Here is a 23,746-nt window from a genome sequence, read left to right as displayed (position 1 = left end):
GTGAGCGAACGAGGCGAGATTTTCCTTCAAGCATGTGACCTCCAAATCAATGAACTACCGGACGTAACACCGAGAAAGTTATGGTCTGCGATATATGCTATTGGAATTCCCATGGCGGCGATCTCGTAATGCGTGAAGTCACACTTCGCGAAAGTGATGACAGCGCATTTATTGCTGGAATTTTCATTTTACCGATACGAACGATGAAATCCAATCGATTTCCCTCTAAAGCCCCGCGCGGAACACACGTCTGTCAGGTTCAGAGCAGCATGTACAAATCTCGTTCGCGCATATACAGGGAGATCGCGAGCACTCAACACCGATGAGAGAAATATTTAACAGTGCCGGACTCAACTTAAGTAACGCCACGAGTTTCCCTGCGCTTCGTTGGGTTATGGTCATATGTAGACATATAGACGCTCCTTTGGGAGATGTTATCCGACAGTCACATGTGCATGTAAACACCCGCTAACTACCAAGGAACTCACTGACCTGCGAATAGCTTCATGTGGCACAGAATCATGTGCGCCCAGAAACACCGCTACGACAGTGGTACTCAGAGCTTTCCTCGCTTATCACAATTCGCAAGCGTTATAGCTTTGTCAATACTACTTCTGCCAATTCGGAAGCCAAATGTCTGTATAGCGCGTAAACATTTCTATTTGTAAATCCCGATCTACAAAGCGTAGCGCCATTTTATCAAATAGCTCACACACACAACTTAAAAGCGCAATCGGCCGGTAAGACTCGCAGGTTGTTGGATCTCTTCCTGATTTAAGTATGGGCACAGCGAGAGGCAGCTTCCAGCTGGGATCGCTCGAGAACACCGGCCTTCCAGGATTGGCTGGAAATGTTCAGGAGATACCTTTTCGCTGCCTCACCTCGAAATAACAGGGCTGTAGACTGATGTCATCTGGACCGGGAGAAGAGGCCTTGTTCGCAGGAGATAAAACCATGGCGCGTGTCGACATTGCAAAATATTCGCCCATGAGGGACGTGTTAGCTGGTGCAATTCCAATCTGTTAAAAGACAGGTGACAAAAGTGGTGTCGACATGGCCATACTTTTTGCACAAGATGGCGTGAAGTTGTAAGTCGATAGCGTTAGTACGCATGAAAATTAAATTAAGCGGTTGAAGAGGCGCCGGTGGGGAGCGAAAAATTGCTACCAAATTCCATATCCTCGTGAGTAATTTCCTGGGGTCCAACCTGGAACAGAAGGATGTCCACTATCGCTTAGCCAAATCAACCATGTGCCGCTGATTGTGTTTCGGCGCCCGTCACATGGATGTTCGAATATACTCGGGTGCCAATGTATTACACCCTCTCCTTCCGGCCGTCCCACGTACAGCACGAAGCTTCTCGAACTTGGCGTCAGCCACAAATATACGTTCGGAAATCTAAAAGCCATAGTGCTTGTTTCACCATGCCCTATTTAACGGGCTTAAAAATTTATCGTATGATAACATTGAGCTGAGACCCCATGACTGCTGTGTAGAAAACACCCCGTAAAAAAAAAAAAAGAAAAAAGAAACGGGCCTCACCGTTTGCACGACCGCCTGGTACATCGTCCACTGTTAAGTAGGTTCGGATGCGGTCGCTGTCCTGAGATTCAATGCCAGCAGACCAGCTTAATAAGCCTCGAGTGCTCGAGTATTGCCAAATACAGGGAACCCCGTTATAACGAATTCATAAAGAGAGAAAAAAATGTTATAAACAGTGGTTTGTTATAATTGGTGGCGACTTAAACGCACGTACTTGAGGTATAACTGCAGATTATTCCGACAAAGGCGACAATTTGGATGAGCCGTTTCGCTGTAGCGGGTTTTTGCTGAACATGTATATATGTGTTGCTATTCCCGCTTGGGTATACAGGCATGGCGAAACCATGCAAAAGAAACCAAACCTCCTTAACCGTACCGATACCTTCCTTGTCGTTCTTCGAGCATTTCAGAAGAAGAAGAAGAAGTTTATTGTAAAAGAGGACGGTTACATGTGAAGATATATCCAGACGAGGGTCCCATAGTTGATACTGCACCGGGACCCTCGATACATAATTACATAGAAAAAATACAATGAAAGCAGCTAAAGACAATTTAAATAACCACAAGTCTCAAAGTTACACTTACAGAGCAAAAATGACAACAGAGCAATGCAAACCAAGAACTCATGTCGTAACATTACCAGACAGACTAAATTAAAAGAAAAGAACGAGAAGAAAAGAAAAAAGAAAAACAGGATGGACCGAAGAAAAACAAAAAGAAAGAAAAACGAAAGCAAAAAAAAGGAAAATAGGAAAAACTGGACACACTACACTGTATTGTATTTCAAATCACAATTTAAAGCAAAACAACAGTTCAGAATGTGCAGGAAAAACGAATAGACGAAACAGTGCATTTAAGCGAAATCTCTAAAGAAGTTCTGCCAAGAGAGGACAAAAACTAACGAAGTTCAAGGGGCGAGTATTGCGCACGTTGAAAAAAAAAAGTGGAAAATAAAATGAGCAAAGTGAATTGGAATGCAGCTGACACTGAAGAAAAAAAATTGTATCCCACTAGCAGTACAAAACCATAAACACACACATATTCAATAAAACCGAGAACAAACAACCATGCAACAACAACAAAAAAATAAACACACGCTAAATTACACATTCGTAGAACTACTGCGAACGAATCAAAACTGCAAAAGAAATTCTTTAAGATGCTTTTTAAATAGCGATAAAGAAGAAAGTGACTTAATTGCATCCGGCAGACTATTCCACCTTGAAATAGCGGGAAAATGCGAAGTCATTTTGCCATAATTTGTTGAAACTGAAGGAAGCAAGTAATTGTAGTTTGCAGCGAATCTGGTTGGGTTTGTATTAGTGAGACAACTTAACTCAATAAAGTGGAAAAGAAGTTGATTAGTCAGCAGTTTGAACAATAAAGTAATAATGTTATATTGGAATAGTTTGCGAACTGACAACACGTTATTTTGAGCAAGAAGTGTGCTAGCGCTGGAATAGAAGGAGCTATTTGTGATTATGCGGATGGCTTGGTTCTGGACATGTTGGACGTATGAAATGTGAGAATTATACGTATTACCCCACGCAACAATTCCATATATCAAATGACTGTGAATAAATGCAAAATACAAAGATAGAAGCGCGTGACGTGGAAAAAACTGACGAGCCTTAATGAGGGCTCTAATGCCATATGCAGTTTTTCGTCTTAAGTAATTGAAGTGATTGCGAAATTTGAGATGAGAATCAAGGTGAACGCCAAGAAAAATGACATGGTCAGAGACATGAATAGTGTCGATACCCAGATTTATCGCCGGTTTAAAGGAGACGCGCTTCTGTTCCGATCTAAATAACATAAATATAGTTCTTGAGGGATTTATAATTAGGTGATTCTTGTGACACCAATCCATGGCTTTCGTTAAAACACCATTTAGCAATGAAACAAGGGGCGGTAGCAATTTGTGGGCACAAGATAATGTGGTGTCGTCGGCGTAAAGAACACAATGATCCGATTGAAGATGATCTACGATGTCATTAATATAAATTATAAACAATAAGGGGCCAATAATTGACCCTTGAGGGACCCCTTGATTTATAATTTTGGTATCAGAGGAATGTTCGCCATAGTAAACCTTGCCTTCCCTATTAATTAAATAGCTCCTCAAAAAAGAAAGTGCAGGGCCCCTTATGCCATACATATCAAGTTTATGAAATAAAATATTATGATTAATTGTGTCGAAAGCCTTCGTGAAATCTATAAACACTGAGCCTACTAGCAAGCCGGAGTCTATTGATTTTTTAATATAATCTGTTAGGGATAGGAGTGCGAGATTATCCGAGCTACCAGCGCGAAAACTAAAATTGATTGGGCTTAAGGAGGTCAAATTTCGCGAGGAAGTCATTCAAACGCTGTACAAATAACCGCTCAATAATCTTACTGATACTTGATAGAATAGAGATCGGCCTGTAGTTGGAAATTAGTAACCTATCTCCCTTTTTGAACAAAGGAATAATTTTGGCCTTTTTTAAAATTTGCGGGAAAATTCCACCTTCAAAAATGCGATCGATTATTATGCATAGCGTACTAGAAATAACATCAGCAACAGCTTTTAAATGACTTGCACGGATATTGTCTAGTCCTGCACTAGTATCTTTCAATCCCAAAATTGTTAAGTATACCTCTTCAGGTGACACAGGAGAAAGGAAAAATGTATGACTACAACGGTATATATCGGAATATGACGAAGAAAGCTGTGGTTTCGGAAGCGAGAAAAAGTATTCACAAAATGCATTGGCAACGTCGCCAGATTTGTGAATGACGCCGTTGTAGTTTACTTCCGATACAGGCACATTGCATGTGGACCTGTTTAGAAAATTATTGAATAACTTCCATTGTTTTTTAGGATTATTTTTATTTTTATTAAATTCACCTACGTAGTAACGTTCCTTAGCTGCCCTCAACAAATTATTCAAAACTTTGGAATAATTCTGGTAGCGCCTAGCAAGTGATGAATTAAAAGGTTTCTTTTTAGTTTTGCGGTATAAATTTTCTTTCTTGCGCATGCTTCGTAGTAGCCCCTGTGTAACCCAAGGGTTGCCAGGGTACTTGTACCTTTTTTTACATTTCACTGTAGAGGTGCTAGGGGATATGGCATTATGGATAATGTTGGTGGATAGATAATGGACATTATGGATAATGTTGGTGGATAGTACGGTGGATAGAGCCACCGTACTCCCAAATAGGCAGTCGCTCCCAAATTTTTATTACAGTGCTGCATGGGTGTTATGGGAAAGGTGCCAGCTTTCCACCACGTCTGCCCTAATACCACCCTAATTTGTCACCAGGTTCCCTTAGGGAACGGCTACCAGTGACTTAACAAGAGATATACTGTTAGGGCAGCATTGACTGATTACTCAGATGACAATTTATTACACTTGTAACCATAATCTAGAATACTGGTAATCATCTGAAAATTTGTGCCTATAACGTACGGGCATATTGCAGAGCTGGCCAACGTTTCACACTGCTATTAGGTTTGTGCCATAGTTTGTCACTTTTTAAACACAGGATGCCCTGCCTCTGTTTTGTCTTGCCCGAGCTTTTCATTGTTCCTACTTCTCCCTTTTGTGACTGTCAAGCAGGCCGTGTAGCCGAGGTCCTCTGCAGCTTCTCGCTGGAGCGCAACACGCGGGCGCTTTTCGCTCGCTCCGAGCACGTGGCCGGACCCCTGGAGGCGCTGAACGGCATCCGCGTCGTCTCCTGCTTCTGGATCGTGCTGGGACACATTTACTTCCTCACGGACCTCTCCACCTACATTCGCTTCGGTGAGACTTTTACAGCATGAGCTGTCATCAGGGCGTTCTCAAGTTTGGGGGGTGTACGAGCATACCGCCATGCCTTGCGCGGGACGTCACCTATCGGCGCCAAATCGAAATCGGAGTGCACCGCGCCGGCTGCACGACGGAAGCCGTGCCGTAATGGAAGCTGTGGATGCCGTAACGTAATTGTAGCCGCCCAGCAGCGGCGCGCTGCAAAAATGAAATAAACAAAGCAAGATATCACGCGGGTGTGCGGCGTCGCGCCTGTTCCTCCACGCAAGTTGCGGGCAACCTAAGCAATTGCGACGGCGTGATCCTAGCCGCGTAATCGCGCCGTGTTAGAAATAAACGACAAAGGAAACCATGGTCGCCATGGAACCGAGCATGAATTTACGGAAAGGCAAAGCGAACTGAAAAGGTTGCGTTGCCGAGATCCTGGTGGGAAGACGTGTTTGGAAAGACGCTACGCTAAACTCCGTATCACTTCGTGTGATGGGCAAATAATTTGTTTTTTTGTTGTTGTTGTTTTTTTTAGAGTAGAGGGCAGAGCAATGAACGAGAGCGGAGAAGAGGCATACACAAGCACTTACCTGTCACCATTGCTGTGCGTTTTGCAGGAATCAATTTGGTGCTGTTTTCCCCTGTTCCTTCTGCCCTACCCCTTCTTCTTTCTTCCTTGTTGATTTTGGTGGTCGACCAGCATGTAAAAAACTGGCGCCCCGATGCAATAAATCATTTGGTTGTTAGTAAGCGCTTGTGTTTGTCTCTTCTCCGCTTCGTCTCGTTCATTGCGCTGCCCTCTACTCTCAAAGTTATGTACCAACCGGCTCAAGCTTCAACTCTTCTGAAACAATTTGTCTGGGTTAGAACGTTTAGACTGCATTTATTGTGGCTCTGGTCATTCTTGACTGGTTATCCGTGGCCTAGCAAGTAGTCCGGGTGCGAGGGGCATTGAGGCAGATGAGGGTTCGCTAATTATTCTGGCAAACCATATTCTGCCAACTTTTGCAGTAGCCACTAACCCACGTAAGTGTATACAGGTAGAGAATTCATCGTGCTAGCGAACATTGACACAAGGACAGAGCAGCAGAAGAGACGAACCACATCGTCGCTTCGTCTCTGATGTCGCTCTGTGCCTGTGGTAATGTTATCTGCTCCGATGAATTCCCTAATTATCAACCAACTCGCCCAACTTCCCGTGTTAGGTTTATACTGCTGACTAGTGACTGCGCATATGAAACCAGCCTGTGAAAGTTTGATGTTCCAGTAGTTGAATGGTTTTACCTAACTTGAGTTAATTGATCAGGCAACGAAGGTGTTTGTAGGCGGAGTACAGTAACCAGAAATAATTAAAACTTTGAGAAAATAAACTTGCAGAAGGGGCATTTTTTACTATTTTACTATTTGCCTCTGGCAACTATTTTACTTAATGGTTTCGCATAATGCGATATACTTTATTCAATTATCACAGACATATATGTGATTTGAGAACTTTAATCTCTGATCACTTGTCATTTCGTTTGAATACAAAGAATAGCCTTAAAGGGCCAGACATAAAGCCGAAAGGCTGACGACCAGAAGTGCAGAAAGCAATGTCCGTAGCAACCGAAGAAGCAATAAAATTCAAACAGTTAATAGGTGCACTGTGCTGTTGGGCGAATCGGTAGGTCATATTAAATAGTTACAGCACAAAATGAAACGAAGACCAGAAAGACGACGGGGCAAGAAAGTAGCGGGCGTTGACCACGGTAACCAATGCGATGAACAGCATCAATGCAAGGGGATCTCAGACGGTGACAATTATCCACCCGTGTACACAAAGCGGTTTGGTAGTCCCTTGTTACTACTATATGTACGCTGAACTACGGACATTTTCCAGTTAAAACGAACTTCCTGTTAGAGTAAACAACCGTCACCCCACTGCTCTTTTTTAAACTTCAGCCAAAAGCAAAAGAAAATCTCTTAATGAAACATGATTATAATTTGATTGATTGATTGATTGTTGGGTTTAACGCGCCGACGCAACGCAGGTGATGAGGCACGACGTAGTGGAGGGCTCCGGATAATTTTTGACCACCTGGGGATCTTTAACGTGCGCCGAAATCTCCTACACACGGGCGTTTTTGCTTTCCGCCTCCATCAGAAAAGCGGCCGCCACGGCCGGGAATCGAACCCGCGACCTCGTGCTCAGCAGCGCAGCGCCTTTGCCGATTATAATTTGAGATCTATACCTTAATATTCTACTGTTTATAAAACAATGACGTTGACTTAACACGAAAGAACATTTAGGTTTCAATGGCACAGCTTGCGCATGTCGTCAATACAAGTCACGCCGTTATCCTTACGTGTGTTTAGCGATTATTTATTTTTGAACCACACTGAGCTCGAGCAAAAAGGGGAGGTTTTTACTGCGCACTTCTTGCTGTATGAAAAGATTTACGATTACCAGATAGACGAGTAATTGCCCCTGACGACTAAGCGGCCGCATGGCGGTGTTCATTGTGTGCCTAGAAACCGCGAGACCGGTTGATTCGCCAAGGAAAACCTTCCCGCGGTCATCGTCACGGCGAGCTAGAATAATGTAGAGCGCACCGGAAACCGCGATACTGGATACGCGTTCGTCGGTCTACCGCTCAACGTAATTGCTACCTGCGCGGTGACGGGGTCCATATAACAAACGCTGACCTTGAGTGTAATTGCCGGCAAGGGCGATGCCTCCCCGCAAGTCTCAAGCGGCGCCGACTCGCGCGCCTCCAGCGGCCAGTCGTGCTTGCACTCACTGTGAAAGCCGCTGGGGTCGACGGTATATATCGGAGCCTGTGGCGCGGTTTCTCGCGTCGTGGATGAAATATTTCCAGATTTTTGACAGCACCCATATAAGACGCGAACGCAGCAGCAGTGTGGGGTGTCTTGCGCGTGTAAATTCGGCTCAATTACTAGCTGTTGTGTACCTTTTAAACCAAACTCCCGAATAGTAAGCTCCGTGAGCACTTATTGACCCAGCTTGGTCATACTTCTTACGCACGGAAACTGAACATTGGCCTATTTTACGACTTCAATTTTATCAAGTCATGGCATTGCTATAAAACAAAACATTAGTAATTTTTTTTCAACTTTAACTTTAAGGTAAAAAAAAACACAGAGCAGGGTAAATGTTATTAACGAGACATCCTGCGTGCAATTTATCCTCCTTTTCGCCACTGTGTGAAATGCTAGAAATAATTGGTTGTTGAGAATGTTATGGTACCTTTACAATTGCATTATTGTATGGTACCCCGCGAACAACAGCGTTACCCCCGGACGCCGCCTTGGTGCTCTATATACTTGGGTCGAGCGAGCGAGCTAGGGCCACAAGGCGAGCGCGATATCCCAGTCAGTGCTTTGGCGCTAGCTGGAGAAGCGGCGGCCCTTTCGTTACACCGACGCTGGAAAACCCGTGCGTGGCAGCGCAATGGCGAATGCGCTTGGTGGATGCAGGGTACCAGTGCATGCCCGTGCATTCGCTATCCAGAAGCATATTGTTGAAGGCTGTCCAGAGATGAAGGCCTCGTACGATGACTGTTCAGAAGAGAGTGGATTCAGATACAAAATTGAATATGGAATACCTGCTGCTACATTTTACAAATTTCTGTAGACAGAGAGAGAGAGAGACCAATACAGCTTAACATAAGCGAAGCCAGTTTTGGGCCCTATAAACACAAAATGAGCCTTACGAATGGAACCATGCGTACAAGTGTGCTGCAATATCGACAGTACACACCGGAACTACAGTCAAAAGAAATGTGATTGCGACTGCAAAAATTCAGTACGCGTTACACATGGCAAGTTGTATAGACCTGTTTTATGGGGCAATGGAAAGTTTTAGCAGTCCGCCTGTTCCGTCGTGTACATAGTTACCGTGTTGACCGGGACCAGACTGCGCCTGGGCGCGCGGAAGGGCGAGGAGGCGCACCCCACCGTGACGAATGCGCGGACACGGTGAAGGCCGGCACGCGGCACTAATTCGCCTAGCGCGACGAATGCCCAAGTGCCCAGACGGGTACCGGTCAACACGGTAACTACGTACACGACGGAACAGACGAATTGAGTTTTAGCAATCCGCCTGTTCCGTCGTGTACGTCGTGTACGTAGTTACCGTGTTGACCGGTACCTGTCTGGGCACTTGGGCATTCGTCGCGATAGAGGGATTAGTGCCGCGTGCCGGCCTTCACCGTGTGCGCGCATTCGTCACGGTGGGGTGCGCCTCCTCGCCCTTCCGCGCGCGCAGGCGCAGTCTGGCCCCTGTCAACACGGTAACTACGTACACAACGGAACAGGCGGACTGCTAAAACTCTCTAACGATGAGGTGGTTTGGGTCCGGGGACCACTCCGGGTACGCAACAAAGGAAGAAATGTGTTGCTTCTCCAAGCCTCCTCGCAGCAAAGAGCTCTTCGACAAATGGAAGTCCAGTATTCAAAGTTGAGACAAGACGTTGTCGAAGAAGGACACCATTTGTGAGCAGCACTCTAAATGGTGTTCGACATGTGACACAGCGAGGAAAGCATACACAAAGGAAATGTACTAATAAATGCGCTAAAACTCAAGTAACAAATTTCGCTAAACGCAACTAAGCATTGAGATCGGTAGATTTATAACTATACCTAGGAATGACAGAAATTGACGCTGCGATCATAAAATTGGTAGGAACATAGAAAGGGATCACAGGTGCACATCGGTGTATTCATAGACGCGCAAAAGCGAGCGTGCAAGGATATGTAAAAGCCTAAAAAGAGAAGGCAAAATTTTCACGTCCACTCATCTGTGCGCCGTTCGTGACTCTAAGTGAGCCCTCTGTTCATTTACGACCCTGTATTCGTCGTCACCTAGGGGAAATCTGGCCGTACACGCAATGCGTTCGTTTCCGGATACACAATAAAGGTTCTCAAATTTTTTAAACCCTGTCCATGCGCTGCTCACTTGTGAAATTCAATGCGTTGCATTTTTTGCCTCTTCAAAGTGTTAGCGTGTCGCCCCCTCCGCCTCAACCCACTGCTTTTTTTTCTTTTTCGCAGCTTCCCTGACGAAGCTGCAACTTTTGTTCAAAGACTTTCTGTTCACGTTGGTCGAAAACTTTACGCTCCCGGTCGACACCTTCTTCTTCATCACGTGAGTGTATATCCTTGCTTTTTTATTTTGCTTGCACTCGTTTCAGAAACGAGAAAAAAGAAGTAATAATATTATGACCTCTCAAACATTTGAGGTGTAACTTTCTTCGTACACGAAAGACAATAATGCCAAGGTTGCAAGTCTATATTCGTAACGTAATGTTTCCTTGTTTGAATAGTGCCGCGAATACAATATACAGCTTAATCCGTAGCTCTTGGGAGGTGCGCTCATCCAAGACCTACGACGGACAGGAGAGCGATACCGTGTCAGATGCTGGGTGTCACTTAATACACTGGGCGGACATTTTTTTAGCTCGAGTACGTTAGGGATCTCCAGGAGGTCGAATGTAGTGCGTCACGACAGCGCGCTTCGTAACCCGGTTGTTGTTCCGGCGTCTTCTTACACCTGAAATGGAAATCTGTGAGGTTCTTCAAGCACTTCTTGAAACTTTTGTTTTCCTTCCACATACGCGCAATGAAACACACCTGTGACGTTTGCTGGTGTGTTCAAATTTTTCTTGTGCATATAGCATCGCTGCAGGTGTGAGAAATCACAGGATAACGATAAATCATATTCACACTAATAGGTAAAGATAAGCCTAGCATTGTGAGAAAGGCACCTGCAGGGTGAAACGGCGTGATTCTATAGCTTAACGCCCTTCATAATATTTAGCGACCGGAATTTTAAGCTAACATTCAAAGTACTCATGTGTGCTTCTTTTTACTACTTGCGGTTGCCCGCTCCCATTCGCGAGTTTCAGTTGATTGATTATTCAGCGCGTTGGTTCATTTTTCCTCGTATATCTCTTGTCTTGACAGTGGCCTGCTGTTGGCGTACAACCAGACAAGGAAATGCCACCAAACGAGCTGCAGCATGAACCTATGGAGCATGATCTCCGCGGTGTTTCACAGATACTGGAGGTAATGCTAGCCCGGAATAAACAGAAAATATACGCGCACCTTGCGAATAGAGTCAAAGGGTATACAGAATGCTTAGAAGGAGCGTGCGTGCGTGTGCGTACAATGTTATCGATCACCGCAGTATTGATGCCATATCACGTTTTTGTTGGACTGCCAAGAAAGAACGATATTTGGCCAGTCTACATCCCGCTTTTCTATTACCAGGCTCGCGGTCTCTGGTTCCTAACCAAAGACGGTGTCCTAGATAATTCTAAAATTATCAGATGAAACGCGTAGCCACCGCACTGGGGCTGACGTCGGTCAGACGCTATGGCACCACCCCTAGCAATGCCGAGATAACCTCAACTGCTATGGTAAAACTAGCTTCGTCGTGGCCACGAGGCCACCGCGTACGGCAACTTGAGGTTTCCGTGCGCGGTACGGGGATTCGAACCCCCGGTGCGTGCTGATTTTTTAATCTCATTCCTAGTGCTGTCACTTTAATACAACTCCACTAACAGGAAGCAAGTGAATTAGCATTGTTTGTTGAACTGGGGCAGATTTGGCACCATGAAAGTGGCATTAATGCGGTTGATTTGCATCTGCTTCGACGACGAGGAGCCAGAGGCCGAACTTAAACTGTTTAATTCATTGCGAGAAGACAGGAACGACGTTACAGCACGCTAGAGTGCGGCAACATGACAACTCAAACGTGCGAGTAACGTCTTCGAACTGTGTCCCAAACGCACTGCCACGGCTCGCCGAAGGGTCCATCGGTCAACAGGCGTCAAGTGTGTCGCACACAACACAAAAAAGTATAAATACATTAAACAGCTCTCACTGGTCCTGTGAGCCGCCGTGGGTTTTTCCCGCAAGCCTCTATACGTTACGCGAGGGGGGGGGGGGGGGGGTCTTCTGGGCGTGCCAACATCTCTGATGGGATAACGGTCGCCGTGTTCGCGGGGATAACGGTCGCCGTGGGATAGCGGTCGCCGTGTTCATGAATTCGCGGCGTTGGCTGGACCCCGTTTTCACCGCTTGTTCAGCCGTTACAATGGTTGTCACGCTGCCTCCGTGGACGCCTCCTGAACACTTCGTCCCAGCTGAAGGCAAAGGCCGCTCCCAAAGGTTGCGCGAGGACATGAAATATGAGGTCCATAAACAAGCGCGTCACAGCAGATTGGTAACATTGTAGTCACACAGAGAATGTCTGTACGTTTTAAAGTTGTATATGGAAAACACGCGAAGCCGCGGCCGCGTTTTCCAGGTGAATATGAAAACAAACCGGCATTTTCTGGCAACCCAAAAGTAGCTTTGAATGCTACAGCCATCGTGGAATCGAGGAGGGCGTGTTATTGGTCCCGGCTTTGCCCATGAGCAGAATTCACGGTGGGCAGACCCGGGCTTCAAGATGACGCAAATATTCATGAGCCTGCATTTCTTTTCTTTTCTTTCCTTTTATTTAACTTTATTTCGTTTCGAATATATGAAGCGTTCGACTTAGTTTCGAATGTAAAGCGTTCCATTCAATTTCCCATAAACTTAACATAAACTTTCCCATAAACTCTTAACATAGAAATCAGCTTAATCAAGTGGATAGAGGGTCTTTTGTCTAACCTAACACAATATGTAAGTAGTAACAATTGCGACTCACCCTTGCAACACGTAACATCTGGAGTACCAAAGGGTTCTGTGTTATGTCCCTTATTCTTCCTAATTGATATTAATAACCTGGCTAACAACTTACAATTAGACTTTTTGCCGGTGATTGCGTGATTTTCCGTGAAATAATTAACCCAGGGGATTCTGCCACTCTTCAAGTCGACATTAATACCGTATCTTCTTGGTGCAAGGAATGGCTGGTGCTACTTAACGTTAACAAACGCAAAAGAATGAGAGTTTCTTCTGTCGCAAAACGGTATAACCCATCTGACCTATTTTCGTACGAACTTAACAATGTGCAATTACTTTCTGTATAAGCGAAATGTGCAATTACATTCTGTATAAGTACCTCGGCGTTCACATTAGCATTAATCTGCAATGGCATGAACATATTAATTATGTTACTAACAATACTAATCGCATGGTTGGCTTCTTACGCCGCAATATAAAGCTTGATCCAATGTTTTTAAGGCTCTTACTGTATAAAACCATCGTTAGATCAAAATTAGAATATGCATCGTCGATTTGGGACCCTGATATGGTGGTGTTGTCTTCATCTTTGGTAGCCATTCAGAACCGCGATGCTCGATTAATTGTCACAAACTATACTCGCGAACCGCTTGCATCACGTCAATTAAATCTGCTCTTAAACTCAGTGACCTTGCTATTAGATGAAAAATTGCGCCTTTGTGCCTTTTTCATGAGATTTACTTTACTCACCCCACTCTAAAACAGGATCTCATTTCTGCTCCCTCCTACAACTCGGAACGTAACGACCGCAGCAGGTACAAGGCAGGGGTTCCCAAGTGTCGCGCCAACCGCCAATTTCACTCGTTCATGCCGAAGACCCCTGACGACTGGAACCCCGTCCCCGCCTCCATCGAGAGTATTCCAGATACTACATCGTTCAAAACGGCTGTAACTAACGTTGTATAAATTTTCACCCACTTCTCTCTGTAACGCCTTCGGGCTTTCAGAGTATTTTAATAAATAAATAAATAAATAAATAAATAAATAAATAAATAAATAAATAAATAAATAAATAAATAAATAAATAAATAAATAAATAAATAAATAAATAAATAAATAAATAAATAAATAAATAAATAAATAAATAAATAAATAAATAAATAAATAAATAAATAAATAAATAAATAAATAAATAAATAAATAAATAAATAAATAAATAAATAAATTGTAAGGCCCTTGAGCTACGGGTGAACCGAGACATTTATTCGGCGATCCAGTCGGTTCCGAACACCGTACCGAGAGCGATGATGATGATGCACGAGCGAAGAGGATTGAGTAATGTTAATGAGAATGATAATGTTACTGCGAGGAGGCAATGCAGGAGATTGCCCAGATTGTACGAACAGTCCCTGGGAGTGTCGAGGCTGTGCCGACGCGACATACGCGCTCACAAAATAAATAAATAAATAAATAAATAAATAAATAAATAAATAAATAAATAAAAAAATAAAAAATAAATAAATAAATAAATAAATAAATAAATAAATAAATAAATAAATAAATAAAATGCAGCTTCCAGCTGGAAAAATCCTTACCAGGCCGGGGATAGTTGAACAAATGTTGGCTCAGTTAAAAATTCGCTGCATACATTGTTCAGTGCACAGAACACGACGAAACACTGTTTAATTAAATCCGTGGGTAGCCACCAAAGCCCCTCCATACTGCTCTCGCCCGCCGCCCAGGCGGACGCGATGGACGTAAACGCAATGGAGGGGCTTTAGTCGCCGCTGCACGCCCAGGAGTCTGGTTTACGCATTACGTCGAATTTTTGCATGTTTTAGCCAACTTTAGTCTGATGAGTGCTTCATGATGGGCTCTTTCCGACCCTCTTAATCAAACTAATATGAAACTTACCACCCACTACCTCTAAAGAAAATTTTCGACTGATCCCGAGCCTCGATATGTGGTTTGACTGAAAATTTTCAGCTGCTCTTAGACATTGCGCAATCCAAAGCGTACTGCACGTTTCGATAGAAATCGTATCATGGACCGTAAATCCTTGCCCTACTTTGCTCTTTCGATCGCATCTTGGTTATTCTGGCGAGTAGCTGCCAGGCACGCCAATCAGCGGATTTTTTTAAGAGTGCATGAGCACGCGCGGTACTTGACGGCGTGCACGGGCGCCCCCTCCCCCGTTGGCGCGCAGGATGACGCCGTCGTTCGCCCTGGCCACGGCGCTGTTCGTGTTGATGCCCGCCCTGGGCAGCGGGCCGATGTGGGGTGACGTGCTGGGCCTGGCCTCCGAGAACTGCCGGCTCCGCTGGTGGACCAACTTGCTCTACTTCAGCAACTACCTCCCCTACAGCAAGATGGTGGGTCTCTCTCCACAGGCGCCCTATATTCTCCGCGCTCCTCGCCATTCTCAGCTTACGACCAAAAACAGGCGTTTAAACATTGCACGAATGGCGTTTGAAATTAATTAGTTATGACTAGCGTATGACCGAGAGAACAAAGAATATATTCCTGTAGGTACTAATGCATGGATCGAGAAGAAGATTTCTTACCTGAAGTCTTCTTCTACGCCATTAAACTTCCGAGTTACTGCACCGTATACATGGTTGGCCAGTGGTAAGTTTATAGCGAAAACCACCCTGCTACCCGCCATAGAAGTACACCGAACGTTTTTTCTCGAAGCGTCTGAACTATCAAAGCAAATTAGGGAGCGATGAATCAGACACATTGACACGCCCGCAAAAACATACACGCTTGGTGGCGCAACGTACGCGCATGCGTGCGCGTTTGCGCCGTGCAAGGTTGTCATACTAAAACAACCACGTATAGAGACTTTATGAATGCGTTTACATTCACATTTCGCCTGGGTAATATGGAAACGCATAAAAGCAAGCCAGCAAGCGCACGGGCTAACCAGTAAGCAAGCTGCAAGTGAGGGTTTCGCTCTTGTTGCACTCGGCACGACACAATCCGGTGGCAGTGGTTATCCAGCTTTACGTATACGGTAAGGGAGGAAAAACAACCGAGATTAACATTTTTTCCAAGCACCCACAGTTCAGGGCAACGTTTTGGGAAAGCTTCCTCCGATCTGGACGTTAGAAGTTGCTGCGTTGCTGCGCTGCAGTTGTTGAGTAGTGTTTTCTTTGTCGAAAACAGTACGGAAAACCGCAGGCGTGAACTTGCCTTTAGATATTAGCGAGTTCCCGCTCGACTGCGCGTAACTTAACGGGGCGGCTGGTGCCGCGCGCGCAGGAGATATCCAAGGAACGATGCGAACAGTGTGGGTTCACTTGAAGATCTGTTTTATTATACGCACAGGTATACACTACAGAAAGAGGGTAAGGGCACGAACAAAGAGGAGAGTCTCGGTGCCTCAAATGGCGATGGTTGGCGTCGGTTCGTCTGCAAGCGCGCACACATATAAACACACGTCGCTCGCTGGCGCCGCACCGTCCGTGGTCTGTGGTGTCGGATGCGCCGCATGGTGTAAACAGCGGCCGCTTTTCGTTCCGATCCTCGTCTTCGGTTACTTGATCCGGGGCCTCCGAAGTCCTCCCGAGCTCTTCCCCGTCAGCGACGTGTAAACTTTAGACACGCCTTCCGAGAACGGAGGAATTCTTAACATCCTCCCCCCCAATGAGCCTCTGCTCATTCTTATTACAGCTCCAGAGGGTAAAGCGCTTGAACTGGCCGCCGTAATTTTTTCTTGTTAGGAAGAACTATTCTGCAGGCCCGAGCCTTTCCGTCTCGTCCGGGAAACGTCTCGACCACCCTGCAAAGTTTCCACAGCTGGCGAGGTGTTTTATCTTCGCCGAGCAAGACAATGTCTCCTTCCTTGACGCTCTTCTGCGGGAGCCCCGCTGCGAAGTGCGCCGAACGTAGCTCCAGCAGATATTCGCGTCTCCATCGTCTCCAGAACAAATCCATAAGGGCGCTGCGTCGCTGCGATTGCCTTGTGACTGTACTTTTCGTAGATGTCGTTACGATATTACCGCCGGGGAAGGGCAAAAATTGTAAGCCGACGTCCGATGAGTAAGTGCGACGGGGTCAAAGGCGTGAGTTCTTCCGCCTGAGAGTGCACGTAGGTGAGCGGACGAGAATTGACAACCGCTTCCGCCTGAGTGAGAATGGTTACTATGCTGTCGTAGTCGAGTGCACTTCTTCCAAGAACCTTTCGGAGAACGTTCTTGACTGTACGTACCATTCTCTCCCAGAAACCACCCCACCATGCTGCTCTTTCCACTATGAATTTCCAAGTTATTCGATGGTCACTTAGGTATGCCTGAGTGTCGCTTCCCTTGATGGCGAAAAAGATTTTGTTCATGTCCGCTGAGACTCGCTTGAATGTGAGAGCGTTGTCCGAGTACACAGTTTTCGGTATTCCTGTTCTCGCAATAAATCTCCTCAACGCCATAAGAAATGTCTCAGTAGTGAGGTCTCTTACCAGCTCTAGGTGTACCGCCCTGGTTGTAGCGCAAGTAAAGAGCGCTATATAAGACTTCCGCATGCTTCCTTGGTCCGTGTAAAATATGGGGCCCGCGAAGTCTACACCCGTAACCTCAAAGGGGTCCGCCTGAGTCACCCTGTCAACTGGTAGCGGGGCCTGAGCTTCCGCGGCAGGTCGACAACTCTGTCTTTGACACGGCACGCAGCGTCTTATGGCTGATTTTACGGCTTGTCTTGCACGAATGATCCAGTAGTTCTCATGGAGGTGGGATAACGTATCTCGTACTCCTGCGTGTAGAAGCCGCTTGTGTTCCCCGCGAATCAGAAGGCCAGCGTAAGGGTGCCTCGCAGACAGAATGATCGGATGTATTGTTCTCTCTTGCTCTGTACTGTTTTGCAGCCGACCTCTAACCCGTAGCAGTCCCTCGTTGTCTAGGAACGGGTTCAAATCTTTTATCGGGGATTTTCGGTCGAGCGACTTGGATGTACTGAGGGTCCGTACTTCATTTCCGAATGTTTCCATCTGTGAAATCCTCAGCCAGTACCTCTCCGCCTCGGTCATCTCTTCGGCTGACAGGCTCCCCATCCTTTTCTCCGAAGAGGTTCGGCAGTTGTAGAGGAAGCGCTTGATCCACGCTGTTGTCCGAAGCACTCTAGTGAGGGAACTCTTTTCGCTTAGGTTTATCAGAACAGCTGGTTCGCCGTCTGTTATGGTGTTTAGCACCGGCGTTCTGATTTCTTCTTGCCAGAGTTGGGGATCAGCAAGGCAGGGTTCGAAGGCGGGGTACGTTTTGCTTTTGTTGAGCCACTCTGGCCCTTCCCACCATTGCTTAGCATTCACCAAAACTGATGGTAAGATACCCCTGGTTAATATGTCTGCGGGGTTTTCCTTTCCTGGACAGTGCTTCCACACTGCGGGATTGGTCAGTTGTTGTATCTCTTGGACTCGGTTTGAAACAAAAGGCTTCCATTTGGAGGCGGAACTTTTGATCCAGCTTAAGGCTATCGTTGAGTCTGTCCAGCAGTGAACTGTCATGCCTTCAATTCCCAACTGTTTCGTCAGGTTTTTTGCCAGCCGTGCGCCGATAACGGCTCCCATCAATTCCAGTCGCGGTAGTGACAGTCGCTTGAGAGGAGCCACTCTCGCTTTAGCCATCAACAATGTCACCGTGGTGCATCCATTTTCTGTCCTTGCTTTAACATAAGCAACAGCGCCGTATGCCTTTGGGCTGGCATCACAGAACACATGGAGCTCCACTTCTGTGCACGCATGGCTGAGGTTACGAGCGAGCAGCCTAGGTGTTGCGATCTGCCTCAGCATAGGCAGCTGGTGGCACCACTTGTCCCACGTCTCAGCTATATCGGGCGGGAGACTTTCGTCCCAGTCTGTCCCTCGTTCCCACAGGCTCTGAAACATTACTTTCGCAGTAGTCGAAATTGGCGCGAGGAAGCCAAAGGGGTCAAACACGCGTGCAGATGCCTGCAGAAGAAATCGCTTCGTGTCCTGTCGCTTGCTCAAAAAGTCAATCAGCGTGTTCATCTCAAACACAAAATCGTCACTTTCTGGCCTCCACTCGACTCCAAGAATTTTTGTCATCGTCACGTCGGAAAATCCGCTTTGGGTTCGATCTGTTTCCGACAATGCCTCTTCGAGCTTGAATTCGTTCGATTTCCATTTACGGAGGTTCATGCCAGCTAGCTGCATGATTTCCTGTGATTCTCGACAAATCTTTTCCGCCTCCTCCAGGTTGTCAGCTACCGTCACAAGATCGTCCACGTACAAGTGGTCACGTAGTATCTCTGATGTTGCAGGAAACAAGTTATGCACAGAGTCGAGATGGTGCTTTAAGGTAGCTGCGAGCAGAAATGGACTAGAGGTCACTCCAAAGGGCACTCTTGTCATTCGATACTCCTTGATCGGAGGAAGGACTTCTCCCCGTCTGGGAACGCTTTCGTACCAAAGGAAGCGTAGTGCATCGCGATCCATTTCCGCAAGCCCAACCTGGAGAAAGGCCTTCTCAATGTCAGCCATGATGGCCACATTGTGCATCCTGAACCCAATGAGGATATCCGACAGGTTCGGATTTAGGTTCGGCCCAGCAGATAGTACCTCATTCAAAGACCGCTGACCTGGTGCACTTGACGAAGCATCAAAAACTACTCTTAATTTGGTAGTTTCACTGCTCGGGCGCGTTACGCCGCGATGCGGCATGTAATAAACAGGCCCCCTCGGGGACTCACCCGCTTCGGGAACTTCCTCAGCGTGTCCGGTAAGGAGGTAGTCCCGTATCGCCCTGTCGTAGGCCTCAGCCGTGCCTTCACTGCGCAAAAGCTTTGTAGTCAGAGAGGAGAGCCTCGCAAGAGCCGTCGTCTTGTTATCCGCAAGCTCGTGTATGTTTTCTTGCCAGGGAAGGGCAACGCAGTAGCGACCGTCCTTGTAAGCGACGTTTTCTTTGAAGTCCTGTAGCACTTGCTTCTCGGTGTGGGTGTTATCTGACTTGTCCGTAATGCCTATGTGCTCCAGCTCCCAGAATGATTTTAGCTGCTTGGAAAGATTGTCGTCATCCAGGTCGGCGCTTACCGTTACGCGCAAGACCCCGGTGCTGGCGTGATAGGCGACAGCGGATGACGAAGTTGACGCACTTCCCTGCAACGTCCATCCGAAAACCGTCTCCACGGCGACGAGCCCGCTTTGTAGGCGCTTGATGTTACCGGTGGTCACCTCCCAGTAATAATCGGCTCCTAGGAGGAGTCCTACTCCGTCGAGACGGGACCCATCGACCGAGCAGTCGGCGACCTCCATTCCTTGTTCATTAAGGTATGCCACGGTGGTCATCTCAGGAGCTGGTATCACGTCGCAGCAAATATGAGGGACCTCCAACGCTTCCACTCGGACTTCGTTTCCGCTGTGTTGGTTGCGCAGCCACAGCTCGACGCGGCGGCATTTTCTTTGCTCAGTGGGCCTCTCGTTGCCAAAGGTCATAATTGTCAGTTTTTCCTCTCCCAGGACGCGGAGTTTTAGCCGTCGCGATAGTTCTTGTTTCACAAATGTGCGCTGACTTCCTCCGTCGAGAAGGAGCCTCACTTTGGATCGCTCGTGAGGTCCCTCTGCCCAAACTTGAGCAGTTTGCAGCATAATGCGGACAGCGCCAATCGTCGCTGCTGACTGAAGTGACGACTCTGCGGTAGGCGCTGGCGGGGCCGCAACCTGGCTCGATGGTTCCCGGGCTGGTCTGTTGTTGAGGCCGCAAAGAGCAGTGGCGTGTCGAGCTGAGCACTTCGCGCAAGTGAGCCATTTTGCCGTACGACATTCAGCTGCTCGATGGTTTCGTTTGGTGCATTTGAAGCAACGTCTCTACTTGTTTCAGTATGTTGCTCTTTTGTTCGAGAGAAACAGCCGCCTGGCAGTCGGCTGTCAGGTGATCACGTGCTTTGCAAAAGGCGCATGCATTTTCCTTCTTATCCGCGAACGCTGACAGGACTGACGACGATGCCTGCTTTTGGTCGTTTCCCATGCGGTTCTGTTTGTTTCGTGGCGAATGAGACTCTTGAAACCGACAAGTACCGTACTCTGCTCTCTCTCTGCTCTCGATTTCATTTCGCAGGAAGTCTAGAAAACTCAGTAGCTCATACTCGGTTCCATCACTGCGAGCTGTCTTCCTGCGACAGTACTCCAAGCGAAGCTCCTTTGGAATGCTCTTTCGGAGGACCGTGAGCAGCAGCACTCCGTAGCCGCTCGGCGGCACGCCCAACGCCTCCAAACTTCGGACACCAGCCTGAATTTCATCGTACAGCATCCTCAGCCTCCCTGTTTCCTCGACGTTCAGCACGGGTCGAATCGACAGCAACCGCGACATATGATCCTCGATGATCACTTCATCTTTGCCGAACCTCTCCAAAAGGGTTTTGACCGCGATCTCGTAGTTTCTGTCTGTCAACGTAAGGCCTTCGATTGCAGCGGCAGCTCGTCCTGTCAGATAGCTTGAGAGATACTTAAATTTGTCAATGGCTGGAAGCGCTGAATTCTTGTGGATTGTCGACTCGAATTCGTTCCAGAATTTCGGCCATGAGCGCACGTCTCCGTTGAATTTTGCAATTTCGAGCTTCGGAAGTCTGGTGGTTGCCTCCTGTGATTGAAACGACGTCGCACTTGACGCGGGTGCCGAGGACTGTGTGTTGCTCGTTGAACTGGTGCTAACTTGCGATGAAACCGCCGGGGCAATGTCGCTAGCTGTTCCCATTTTGATAGCTCTTTTGAGGATTGTTTTCATCGAGCTTATTTTTGTGCTGTACGCACTACAGCTGGCCAATTCTTCATCAAGCTGGTCGATGTCTATCTCCTTTTCGACGTTCTCGTTAGCTACTCTAAGCTCTTCAGATTGTTGGATAAGCAAGTCAAACAATTCTTCCAGCTCACCGATCGCTGCTGGTGACGCTTGCAGTAGCTCGTTGGCGGTTGCAAGGGTCTTGTCGATGCTGTTGCGAATTGCTGCTAGCTTTCTCTGGAGTCGATCCATGATGCTCTCGGTGTCGCTTGGTCGACTTCTCCCGGGTTTCGGCACCAAAATGTTGAGTAGTGTTTTCTTTGTCGAAAACAGTACGGAAAACTGCAGGCGTGAACTTGCCTTTAGATATTAGCGAGTTCCCGCTCGACTGCGCGTAACTTAACGGGGCGGCTGGTGCCGCGCGCACAGGAGATATCCAAGGAACGATGCGAACAGTGTGGGTTCACTTGAAGATCTGTTTTATTATACGCACAGGTATACACTACAGAAAGAGGGTAAGGGCACGAACAAAGAGGAGAGTCTCGGTGCCTCAAATGGCGATGGTTGGCGTCGGTTCGTCTGCAAGCGCGCACACATATAAACACACGTCGCTCGCTGGCGCCGCACCGTCCGTGGTCTGTGGTGTCGGATGCGCCGCATGGTGTAAACAGCGGCCGCTTTTCGTTCCGACCCTCGTCTTCGGTTACTTGATCCGGGGCCTCCAAAGTCCTCCCGAGCTCTTCCCCGTCAGCGACGTGTAAACTTTAGACACGCCTTCCGAGAACGGAGGAATTCTTAACATCAGTGCCAGCCAGCTTTGTCTCCCAGAATTACAGAGTTGGGTTGGAGATGCGGGTCGATGTTGAGTGCCGAGCACAAGTCCATAACGTGTGCTTGATGTTGGGGTAACCTCCACAGAACGAGCAGCAGGGGGTGCCGGGTGAATTTCGGAGGCGATGTGTGAGATGTTCAGTGGCTAACGCCTTTGTCAATATCTGTCAGAAGAGGACGAACAACCGCCTTGGGAGTGTATTATGTGGTGTGGGGCGTACCTTGTGCTGTGCGCGAAAGGCGCAAGATGCGTGTGTGAACGTAAAGTCGGCTGTGCCTCCTCTGATGTTAGGCGGGGCTGGTCTGGTCATACTCCCGGGAAATTGTCGCTCGAAAAATATTACATACACCTACTAATAGCGCCTTTCGCCATTGTCTTGAAGGCTTTCCTTACTATTTATTTGGTTAGTTATATGCGTGGCTATTCCTGCTTTCGCAAAATTTACAGCTCGTCGTCGTATCTCAGGGTTAATTGTTTACCCGTTTTTCTACATTTTATTCTTGATTCAAGCGTCTTCCTTGAATGAAAAATTGCGCTGTTATGTGCCATGTGCCCTACTACAAATTACGTACCAACCGTAAAAAGTTTCACCTGAAAATGTCTACGAAAACGATATAAAAACTAAAATTTTGGTCAAAATAAGCTCCTGTTGAACACCACGAGGTAAATTTCAACCAGGAGTCCTTCTGAAACAAGCCATACATGGACGTTTCTGAGAGCCACAAATTTTGTCTCATGCCGTGCAGGCTTTTCAGCAATAAACTTGGTGTAGCGTTGGTGCGACACCAGTGTTCCAGGTACCCGGGCTAAACGTGCTCTTTCCGCAGTGCATGCTGCACTCGTGGTTCCTGTCGCTGAACATGCAGTACTTCATCGTGGGGATTCCCTTGGCGCTGCTGCTGTTTAGGTGAGTAGAAAGGCTGTCGCCGTCTTGCTTTGTGAATGGAGGGGGAAACTAATGAAATGTCGTAGGGCTAGATGGGGGCTCCCATGCGAAATGCAAGAAGCCCTCGGGATACGCAATTCTTCTTGAAAACGGAAGCTTTTCCAGTAGAACTTGCGCTAAAAGATTGTGGTAAGGACGTGTGGGTTTTCGTGCGTGCGGAAGCTTTGTGCGGTGAAGTGATTTGGCGGGAAAGTAAGACTTCTGCGAATGCGTATTGAGCCTGCCTCTTGACACACCTATAACTGAA

General features: G+C 47.0%; 1 protein-coding gene across 1 annotated transcript in view; it reads left to right on the top strand.

Moving 5' to 3' along the window:
- LOC144140633 (nose resistant to fluoxetine protein 6-like) overlaps window positions 1-23,746 on the top strand; it is a 131,738-nt gene that overhangs the window by 90,472 nt on the left and 17,520 nt on the right. Inside the window, exons 6-10 of the mRNA XM_077672309.1 lie at window positions 5,102-5,327; window positions 10,374-10,467; window positions 11,286-11,387; window positions 15,205-15,370; window positions 23,381-23,460. Coding sequence (XP_077528435.1) covers window positions 5,102-5,327; window positions 10,374-10,467; window positions 11,286-11,387; window positions 15,205-15,370; window positions 23,381-23,460 — 668 coding nt within the window. The remainder of the gene's footprint in view (window positions 1-5,101; window positions 5,328-10,373; window positions 10,468-11,285; window positions 11,388-15,204; window positions 15,371-23,380; window positions 23,461-23,746) is intronic.

Source organism: Haemaphysalis longicornis, unplaced genomic scaffold (genome assembly GCF_048455015.1).
Source record: "Haemaphysalis longicornis isolate Haplotype H1 unplaced genomic scaffold, Haemaphysalis longicornis Haplotype H1 scaffold_1, whole genome shotgun sequence".
In the NCBI taxonomy this organism is placed as follows: domain Eukaryota; kingdom Metazoa; phylum Arthropoda; class Arachnida; order Ixodida; family Ixodidae; genus Haemaphysalis; species Haemaphysalis longicornis.
This window is presented reverse-complemented; position numbering and strand designations above follow the sequence as displayed.